This window comes from Chrysochloris asiatica, unplaced genomic scaffold (assembly GCF_000296735.1).
Source record: "Chrysochloris asiatica unplaced genomic scaffold, ChrAsi1.0 scaffold00064, whole genome shotgun sequence".
In the NCBI taxonomy this organism is placed as follows: domain Eukaryota; kingdom Metazoa; phylum Chordata; class Mammalia; order Afrosoricida; family Chrysochloridae; genus Chrysochloris; species Chrysochloris asiatica.
Genome location: NW_006408582.1, coordinates 5,264,739 through 5,276,229, shown reverse-complemented (window position 1 = coordinate 5,276,229; position 11,491 = coordinate 5,264,739). Strand labels below are relative to the sequence as shown.

Here is an 11,491-nt window from a genome sequence, read left to right as displayed (position 1 = left end):
GTGGCAGCGGTAGTGAGGTTGGCCCAGGATCAGACATTGTTTCGTTCTGCTGTGCATGGGGTCGCTATGAGTCAGTTCCGACTCAATGGCACCTGACAACAACATTCTGTCTTATTTGATTGCTCATGTAGCACTTTCCTGACTTCTTCCTTATTTTTCTCAACTCCATTGTAAAGTGTTTTGATACATTTTATAGTCATTTTTCTGAATTCCTTCTCAGAGATTTCCAAAGCCTGCCCTTCTCCCAGTATGGAGTGTAGGTTTGTCTCTGTCACTTTATCTTGTTTTTGGACAAGTGCAGATGTGGTCATCTGTTTGGTTTTTGGGCGTATTCAGGAGTTATCTGTGGTCTTAATACTTGATGGGTGTGTGTTTTGGTATTTTTTAATGCTTTCTGATTGCCTCCAGGTAGATGTGATCAGGAGATGGGCTTCCCTTTTCAGTCTTCTTCCTGATAAATTTCAAGATGCCACTGTTGGTCGTTATGATGTAACTCATGCCTTAATTTTCTGCCTGTTTCCTTTTTAGTCTGCCTGTCCCACTCAACAATCCCAGCTCAGGCCTTTTTCCTAGTGATCAACAGTTCAGGTTTGGCTTTGGCCGTTTACAGCTGCCATTTGGTTTTACATGGAAACTGTCCCTTTAAATTTTGAGATCTATGTGTATGAGTAGTAGAACCCTCCGGGGGTGGGGGTGGGGTGTCCACTCACTCAGGCACTCCCTCCAGTCACCAGAATGGAGATGTGTAGAGAGCTAGAGACCAATGAACAAATACAAAAACAAGAATGTCTACACCTTTATCTCCGCAGTTCTGTCAGGCATCCTTCGGTGCTCATATCCTTCCCCCATTCAGTCTTACCCAAGATGGCTGCTCAGGGAGCAGCTGAGCACCTTGGATTATAAATCACTGGATTTCTTGCTTCTGTTACAAATTCCACTGGCTGTAAGCCATCCAACTTTATAAATACTCCTTTATATGTGGTTAAGAGTTATGAACCATTCCCTGAGCCTGCTTGGTTTGATATTCTGTGTTGTTGCTGACGGAGCTCCTCACTGCACTTCTACCCTATCCGCCATCTTGTTTGTTCTCCTCATGATCTTTTTTATGTTATACCAATTTACTATGGTGTCCCCTGAGACTATGGTCCTGACTTACCAGTCCCAGCTCCCTGAGACTATGGTCCTGAGTCCCAAGTCCCAGCAATTCATTGCCTTGATATGTTTGCTAATATCTTAAGGCAATGAGTTGCTGGAACTGGGGACTCAGAACGATAGTCTCAGAGTGTGCCATGATAAATTGTTATAACATAGTCCACAAAGACAGTGATCCACATCCTACTTTGGTGAGTAGAATATGTTTTAAAAATCAAAGCCCCACAAAAACAAGAAGTAACTAGCTTATAAGCTTTCAAGAGGGAACAGTGTTGCAGAGTTTTGTATATAACAGTATTTTCCTCTATCTCCTTGCTTCTTCCCTGTGTCTTCATCTATCTAAATCATTCTTTTGCCAACTTTCCTCTTCTTGTATATTGTCTTCCTGTCACCCAAGCTTACATGGATCATATGTTATTTCTATTTCCAATGTTTTCAGGGAGCACCATACTGTTTTTTCATAGTGGTTGCACCATTGCATAGTTCCTCCAACAATGATGGAGAATCCCAGTCTTGAAAAGTCAATTTTTTAAAAACTTGTTTCTATGTTTCAAGATAATAATTTATTTGATAAGTTTTGGAAAACACTCCAGGAACTTTTTTATAATTTTCTTCACTGTTATAATTAGAAAAATTGGTGTTGTAGTTAGATGCCATGAAATCATTACCTACGCATAGTGACCTTTTATGTACAACAGAACAAAACGCTGACCAGTCCTGCACCATTCTCACCATCATTGCTGTGTTTGAACCCATTATTGCAGTAACTGTGCCAATTCATGTCCTTGAGGCTCTTTCTTGTTTTTACTGACCCTCTCCTTTACCAATTATGTTGTCCTTTCCTAAGGACGGGTCCCTCCAAAAACATGTCCAAAGTACATAAGGCAAAGTCTCAGCATTCTCGCTTCTAAGGAACATTCTGGCTATACTGTTTTGCAGACAGATTTGTTCGGGGTATTTTTAGCAGTTCATAGTATAGTTTACATTTTTTATTAGCACTATAATTCAAAGGAATAAATTCTGCTTTTGTCCTGGTTTCACATGCACATGAGGCAGTTGAAAATATCATGACTTGGGTCAGGTGCACCTTAGTCCTCAAGGTGGTATCATTGCTTTTTAATATCTTTAAATATATGTTTTGCAGCAGATTCACTCAATGCAAAAGATTCTTTTTCTCTTGCTTCCATGGGTATTGTTTGTAATTCTCAGTGAAATGAAACCCTTGACATTGTCAATATTTTTGATGTTACTTATTGACCCATTTATGAGGATTTTGTTTTCATATTGAGGTGTGTAATCCATATTGAAGGCTTTAATCTTAAAATCTTCATTAGTATGTGCTTCAAGTTGCTTTTGCTTTCAGCAAGCAAGGCTGTCATCTGCATATTGTAGTTTGCTAAGGAGTGTTCTTCCAATCCTAGTGCTGCTTTCTTCTTCAGATAATACAACTTTTTGGATTATTTGTTCCACATACAGATTGAATTATTATGATGAAAAGATAGACAGTACTTGATGCATACTTTTTCTGGTTTTAAACTAATGTAGTATTCCCTTTTTCACTTCAAAGGACTGCCTTTTTGTCTATGTACAGGTTCTACATTAGTACAATTAAGTATTCTTGTCTGTGTTATCCTTAAGTTTATTATGATCCATGTAGTCAAGTGCCTTTTTTTTGCATTATCAATAAAACACAGGTAAAAATCTTTCTGGTATTCTCTGTTTTCAGCTAAGATCCCTCTGACATCAGCAGTGGTAGCTCTCGTTCCTTGCATTCTGAATCCAATTTGAATTTTTGGCTGTTCCCTATTCTTGTATCTTTGATACTGTTTAGCTCTTAGAACCATATTAAATGCATAGTATTTTGCATCCAATGCTTTTTCTGTTAATAATAATAATAATCTCTATATTATTATTGTTGTTGTTAAGTGCCGTCGATCATATGCTACCTCTTGAATTGGTTGTATAGCGACCATTTCTTTTTGGTACAGTGACACTGTGTATTCATTCCTTCCATCTTATTTTGATGCTTTCTGCATCGGTCAATATTTTGCCTATTTGTTGTTGTTGTTGTTATGTGCCATTGAGTTGATTCCAACCCATAGTGACCCTGTACAGGATTTCTGAAGAGTGATTGTTGAGCTTGAAATGCTGACCTTGCAAACCAACTTTGCAGTCCTGTGCATTTACCCACAACACCACATTTTGCCTATACAGTCCTTCAATATTTCAAGTCAAGGCTTCAATTTTCCTTCAGTTCTTTCTGCTTGAGAATGTGTCAGCTTGTATTTTCTTTTGGTTCTCTAGCTCCACATCTTTGCACATTTCATTGTTAACAGTTGACTTTGTCTTTTGGAACCGTCCTATGCAATTTTCTATTCAGCTCTTTTTACCTCCTTATTTCTTACATTTACTATAGCATCTCTGCTAGAGAGCAAGTTTCAGAGTCTCTTCTGACATACACCAAGTGACAATTAGAGTGGTTTTGTTTAGTTGACTTTAACTGGAGACCTAAAAGGTACAATAGCCTGTGTCTCAATTGTAGGATTCTAAGAAGTTCTAAAATTTATTGGAAAGCAGAATGATGTATGCTTTTAGAATCCATAAGTTCTAGACTTAAATCCCTCTTTCTACTTCTTACTCAGGCTTTCTGCAAAATACAAAACTGCGGTGAGCCTTAGTTTCTTAAGCCATCAATCCATATAGAACAAAATTAATGATATTTACCACAGAAGGTTCTTGTGAACATGAGCATGTTATTTGAAATTTTACCCAATGGCTTGTTAGAAGTGAATGAATGTTCAATAAATTTTTAGCAACGTTGAAGAAGCAGTGAAATCTTTAACAAGTAAATGAAAGTGGTGCATAGTAGTAAAGGATGAGAAAATTCGTCATCCATTTCAATCTGCAAACAATATTGAGAGCTTCCTCCATGACATCCATCGTGTTTGATGCTGTTGTTGTTGCTAAGAGCCGTCAAGATAACTAGAGTTTCCCAGGAATGCCTATTGGGTTTAAGCCACTGACCTTTTGGTTAAACAGTCTTAGTGCTTATCCTACAGCTCCACACAATGATTCTTTTTCTTGTCATTAAGTGCTGTTGAGTTGGGTCCGACTAGATTACCACTTTTTAAAAATCTGAAGTAAGAAAAGATTTGAGTAGTGAGAATTTTTATGCTTGACCTATCTGTTAATATTGTTATTTACTCTAAAATGACATTTTCTGGTGTACTGACTGTATAGTAGCTTGTACTAGTTTAAAGAAACATGTTTTAGAAGCAATTTCCTACGAAAAATAAATAGCTCAATTTGGCTGCAACCATGAAAGATCCATTTCTCAGGATAACTATTAAGATAGAATGTATTACAGAGAAGAAGAACTCATGAAATTGCTAAGTACTGGATAAAATGGTGTTTAATAAGTTATTTATGTACCACTCCCATAGTAGTGTTTGCTTGGGCTTAGTTTAGCAGATGATTTGTTTTCACTAAATGGAAGTATAGAATTTCTAGGCCAGGTTTTGATTATTTGTTTGATGGAAGGTAAGGTAATATAAGCTGTTTCTTCAGTAATGTTTCCTTACTTCTTTAATGTAAATAAAAATTACAAGATGGAGAATGCACCTATAAGTTATCACATGTGGTGGTGATGGTTGTGTGCTGTTGAGTCAGTTCTGACTCATAGTGATGCTGTATAGGGTTTACAAGACTGCAGATCTTTATAGGAGCAGAAAGCCTTATCCCTTTCTCTCTCATAGCGGTTGGGGATTTGAACTGCTGGCTTTGCAGTTAGCATCTGTATGTTCTCATTACTTGTTTTTGGTATTATTACCATAATTGAAATTTTGGTTCAGATACATCTTAATTAAAATTGAGGGCAATGCAAATTATAGGAAATTGGGTTTTATATTATTGGTCCCTAAGACCTTAGTGAAGTGGATTCACACCTTGACTGCAACAATGGGTTTAATCATAGTATTGAATGTGAGGATGGTCCAGGACTGGACAGTTTTCATTCTGTTGTAGATAAGGTTACTGTGAGTTGGAACTGAATCATTGTACTAACAACAGCAGTGTTCATCTGCTAATAAATTTAATATTTGTGTAAATTCATTTGCCAAAACGAAGATATTCTACCATGTTGATATGGCTTATTATTTTCAACAAAGAAATTGATATTACTTTATATGTAGAAATACTGCATCTTCTGTGTATTCTTTATAGTGGTATGTTCTTTGATAGATTATTATAAGTAAAGGGATTTCTTTCTTTTTTTCTATCATTTTTTTTCTCTAGTTTGCTGGAAACCATGTCTCACTATACAGATGAACCCAGATTTACCATAGAGCAAATAGATCTACTTCAGCGCCTTCGACGTACTGGAATGACTAAACATGAAATTCTCCATGCCTTGGAAACTTTGGAACGTCTTGATCAAGAGCATAGTGATAAGTTTGGAAGAAGGTCCAGCTATGGAGGAAGTTCATATGGAAATAGTACTAATAATGTTCCAGCATCTTCCTCTACAGCTACAGCTTCCACACAGACCCAGCATTCTGGAATGTCCCCATCACCCAGCAACAGTTATGATACCTCCCCACAACCTTGCACTACCAATCAGAATGGGAGAGAGAATAGCGAGCGATTGTCTACTTCCAATGGAAAGATGTCACCAACTCGCTATCATGCAAACAGCATGAGTCAAAGGTCATACAGTTTTGAAGCCTCAGAAGAGGACCTAGATGTAGATGATAAAGTGGAGGAGTTAATGAGGTTAGTGGCTTTCTTTTTCAGAGACCCCAACACATTTGTATATCCTTAGACTATTTTTAGTAATAAATTATATTTCAGCTACTGTTTATAATAACTGATTTCTCCCCTCCCCTTCTTTTGGAAAGTAAAGAAAAAATATTTTGAATTTCAATATTTTTAATTAATTTTTTATTTTTATTTTACTTTAATCATTTCTCCTTGCTGTTTAGGAAGTCTTTTCCATTCTTTCTGTATATCAAAGACTAACTTCCTCTTTGTGGTTTTGATTTCTAACTCTGGCTAGCAGCCATATATAATCCTAAAATACATTGTATGTGCTTTGCAGAATAAGATACTTTTGTCATGATTCAGAATATGTGCATTCAACTTTTCAAGCCAAAATTCACGTCAACAAAGTAATTTGAATGTCTGTGACTCCATGGCACAACACCACCACCACCATTATACAAATAGTAGTGTTTTTAAGAAGAAAAATAGGCATAATTTCTGTCCCTAAAAGGCTTACAATTCTGATTTTGGCAATAGGTGCTATGTATACATTTCAATTGACTTATTACCAGTTGGAAAGGCTACACACCAGATCTGGATCATTTTGATGGCAGGAACCACATCTTATTTGTTGTTGTGACTCCAGAATCTACAACTGGCCTTGGCACATGTAAAGGGTTCAGTATGTTTAGTAAATTTGACTTAAACTGTAAAGAATAGCCTCAGTTTTAAAATGTAGGAACTTTTATTTAAAGTTACTAATAAATGGTGTAAAGAAGTCCAGATGTGTGTAGTCTGATAATGAATTAAGTTGGACTAGACTATGGTAATAGAAAAGTCTAGGAGATAGTATAAATTCTGGAAGGCTTTGAGTTCCATACTAAATTGTTTATTTTTATAATTTGGTTCGGATTAAGGAGTTTTTACTGGTCTCTAGGAATAGACATGATATAGACATTGCTTTCAGAAGATCATCACTACTGCGGAAGGACAGACTAGGTACAGTAGATATTGAAAGAAGATGTAGAAGGAATTTGCCAGTTAAATCAAAACTAATAATATTTTGATCTCTAGCTCTTTCTAATGATTTTAAGACTTAAAAATAGTATGTTGTTGTTGTTAAAGTGCTGTCAAATAAGTTCCGACCTGTATAGGGTTTTTGAGGAGTGGCTGGTGAATTTGAACCGAAGGCCCTGGAGTTAGCATTCCAGTGCTTACTTTATAACACCACATCGGGACTCCTAAAATAGCATAGTAGTGATTTATTATTGCCATTTGGAAGATCTATCCTGTATTACTACTACAAAGGTGAAATATCCTTTAAAGAAATGAACTTCCTTGAATTAGTTTTAGGGTACATTTATTTTATATGGAATTCAGGGTAAAATGGACTATTGTTTGTGGATTCCAATGTAGTTCCTGTTATATAGTTTCTTAAGCAGTCACAGAAACCTGTTATTGTTTCAAAATTTAAACATCTAAGAAATACATTTGACTTTGATTTATTTTTTCCTTGTTAAATAAACTGGCCAAAATTCAGATGCTGCTTTGAATTTAACATACATATTATTGTCAAAGTTAAAAGCAGAACCTTGTGGGCAAAGAAAAATTATTTTAATCATTGAAATTTAACAAAATCTGTTTCTGAGGGTGGTAACCTGTTTCTTGTTGTTATTATTACCATTTTGACCTGTTAATTCCGAAATGTTTTCTAGAGTAAGAAGTTTGGTGAAACTTTGTTTTTGACAAAAGCCTCAAGATTGGCTATTAACTCATAGTTATTGATCCTCAAAATAAACAGAATACCCATTTAATAACTACTCGAATTTGTAGTTCAGTCCCATTGTTACATACTGAAATTTCAGTGTTAGAAATATGCAGGTTTTATGCTTTGTTAATTACATACAACTGTAGGAAACTGTATCTTTATTTCCTGTGGTTCTTTCTTAGAACTGCTGCTTTGCTGTGCTCAAACATGTAAGGGTTTCATTGGGCCTTTTGGCTGCCTTTGCATCCTCCCACACATCTACACTCGGTTATTCCTTCAGTCCTCCCCACCTTTCATTTTTCTCAGCATTTCAGATGATAGTTATTCTTCTCAGGTCAGAAGGGGAAGTTTATTGAATGTCTTTTCGCACTTGGAATTATTACAATCATCCTTGGAATTATTACAATCATCCTATGAGGTTGGTCAGATACAAGATTCACAACAATTTAATAATTTTCCCAAGAAAATTTAAATATTGAGTTGCAGAGTTAGATTCTAACTCATGTATTTATTCCACTGTGTCACAGATATCTGTTGCTTCTGTGAAGAAATTTTTCTTCATGTCTGTAGAAAGTGTACCACTACTCATCTGTCAGGTTCTCTTACTGTGGTGGCTTATGTGTTGTGACGATGCTGGGAGTTATCACAGTGGTATTTTAAATACCATCAGGAACACCTATAGTGAACAGGTTTCAGTAGACCTTCCAGACTAAGAAGGAGAGGTGGGTCACTTTTGAATGGTTAGCCACTGAATAACAGTAGAATGTTATAGGATGTATTGCCAGAAGATGAACCCCTCAGGTTGAAAGGCACAAAATATTATGGAGCAAGGATTGCCTCCTCAAAATAAAATTGACCTTAATGACACAAATGGAGCAAACCTTTGAGGACCTTCATTTGCTGATGAGGTACAACTCAAAATAAGGAGAAACAGTTGAAAACATCCATTAATAATAAGAATATGGAATGTATGGAGTATGGATCTAGAAAAATTGGAAGTCATTAAAAATGGAATGGAATGCATAAAGATAGATATCCTGTGCATTATTTAGCTGAAGTGGACAAGTATTGGCCATATTGATTCAGATAAGCATATGGTTTATTAAACCAAGAATGATAAATTGAAAAGGAATGATGTTGCATTTATTGTCAAAAGAGCATTTCAGAATCTTTCTTGAAGTACAGGTCCTGTCTGTGAAAGGATAATGTTCATATGTGTGAAAGGAAGACCACCGAAAAATTGATGCATTTGTGTTACGGTGTTGGAAGAGAATATTAAAAGTACCATGGACTTCCAAAAGAACAAATATATATATATATATATATATATATATATATGTTTTTGACAAAATGCATACAGAATGATTAAAAACTAGAATGGCCATACTTTGTCTTTCGTACTTTGGACATATTATTAGGAGAGACCAGTCCCTGGAGAAAGGCATCATGCTTGGTAAAGTGGAGGATCAGCGAAAAAGAGGAAGACCACCAAAGAGATGGATTAGCACAGTGACAGTGGGGGGTTTAAGTGAAGAATGATTGTGACGTTGGTGCAGGACCGGATAGTGTTCCGTTCTGTTGTGCATAAAGTCGCTATGAGTCATTACCAACTTGATGGCACCTAACAACAGCAACATGGAAGACCAGTTAATATGACTATTATTCACTTTTATGTACTAACCACTAAACCCAGTGATGATAAATTTGAAGAATTCTACTTCTTAAGTCTGAAGTTGATCAAACATGAATTCAAGATGCATTGATAATTACTGATTGTGACTGGAATATAAAACTTGTAAATAGAGAGAAAGGATCAGTCAGTAGTTGGAAAATATGGCCTTGATGATAGACATGATAGAAGTTTGTAAGACCAACGACTTATTCATTCCAAAGACCATTTTCCAACAGCATATATACATGGTCCTCACCAGATAGAATATTCATCAATCAAATCTACTACATTTGTGGAATTCAGATGGAGACACTCAATATCATCAGTCACAACAAGAGACCATCATTTGCTCATATGTAAACTCAGGCTGAAGCTGAGAAAATTAAAACGCTCCATGAGAGTCAAAATGTGACCTTGAATAATATATTCCAAGTGAATTGAGAGACTATCTCAAAAACGGATTTGGTGCATTAGATACTAATTATCCAAAAGATAGGAAAGAAAGAAAAGACCAAAATAAATGTCAGAAGAGACCCTGAGACTTGTTTTTGAGTGTAAAGAAACTAAAGTGACTGGAAGAAATGATAAAGTCAAAAGAGATGAACAGAAAATTTCAAAGGGCAGTGTTACAAGACAGAATAAAGTATTATAATGAAAGGTGCAAAAGCCTGGAGGTATAAAACCAAAAGAGAAGAACGCACTCAAAATTTCTCAAGGTGAAAGAACTGAAGAAAAAAATTCAAACCTAAAGGATTCTATAGCCAAAATGGAGTCCTGGTATGGTGCTGTGGGGTAAGTACTGGACTGCTAACTACATAGCAGTTGAAACCCACGAAGCCACTCCTTGTAAAAACACTGTACTGAGTCCTGATGAGTTGGAACCAATTCTATGGTGCTTGACAACAACAGCAATTGGCAAAATATTGCATAATGCTAGAAGCATCAATAGAAGATTGAATCCTCAGTCACTTTATTAAAAAGAAGTGATAAATGTTCAGCCCTTTTAAGAGGTAGCATATGATCACAAATTGATGGTTCTGAAGGAAGGACATACAAGATGCACTGAAAGGTATTGTGAAAAATAAGGCCCCAGGAATCACTGGAATACAAATTGAAATGCTTCAACAAACTGATGCATCACTGGAGATGCTCACTCATCTGTGCCAAGAAATTTGGAAGGCAGCTAACTGGCCTACCACTTGGAAGAAGTCCATGTTTTTGCCCATTCCAGAGAAAGGTGAGCCAAGGAATGTGCAAGTCATTGAACTATATCACTAATATCACATGCAAGTAAAATTCTGCCTAAGATAATTCAAAACCAGTTGCAGCAGTACATGGATAGGGAGTTGTCAGTTCAGAAAAGGCCATGGAACTAGAGATAACATTGCTGATGTCAGATGGCTTGTGGCTGAGAGTAGAATACCAGAAAGGTGTTTTCTTGTGGTTTATTGACTGTTTGAAGCCATTTGACTGTGTGAATCACAGAAAACTATGGATAGCATTGGGAAGAGTGGGTGTTCCAGAACACTTAAGTGTGCTCATGGAGGATCTTAAAAATAGATCATGAGACAGTTTTTAAAACAGAATAAGGGGATACTGGATATTCAGTCTTTCTGCTAAGCAAATAATCTGAGAAACTAGGTTATAAGAAGAAGAATGCGGCATCAAGACTGGAGGAAGACACATCAGTGACCTGTAGATGACACAACCTCACTTGTTGGAAGCGAAGAAGACTTAAAATACTGATGAATATCTAAGATCACAGCCTTCAGAATGGATTGTACCTCAATGTAAAAAAAACAAAAGTCCTCGCAAATGTAATAATAAATACCATTATAATAAATGGAGAACAGATTGAAGTTGTCAGACTTCATTTTTCTTGGGTCCACAGTCAACACATATGGAAGCAGCAGTCAAGAAATCAAATGACATATATCACATTAGAAAAACCTGCGCAAAAGACAAAGTGTTACAGATGTACTTTGAGAAAATACCCTGACCCAAGCCGTGGTATTTTCAGTCACCTCATATGCATGAGACAGTTGAACAGTGAATAAGGAAAACCATAGAAGATTCAATGTGTTTGAATTATGGTGTTGGCAAAGAATACTGAAAGTATCATGGACTGCTAGAAGAACAAA

The 11,491-nt window shown here is 36.2% G+C and overlaps 1 protein-coding gene across 4 annotated transcripts in view; it reads left to right on the top strand.

Moving 5' to 3' along the window:
* The window catches only part of HMBOX1 (homeobox containing 1), a 271,437-nt gene that overhangs the window by 136,454 nt on the left and 123,492 nt on the right, over positions 1-11,491 (top strand). For 3 of the 4 annotated variants that reach the window (XM_006864338.1, XM_006864337.1, XM_006864336.1), the window contains one exon: positions 5,446-5,922. In XM_006864338.1, coding sequence (XP_006864400.1) covers positions 5,446-5,922 — 477 coding nt within the window. Of the gene's footprint in view, positions 1-5,445; positions 5,923-11,491 lie in introns of those variants that run through there. The other variant, XM_006864339.1, reaches the window with a different exon arrangement.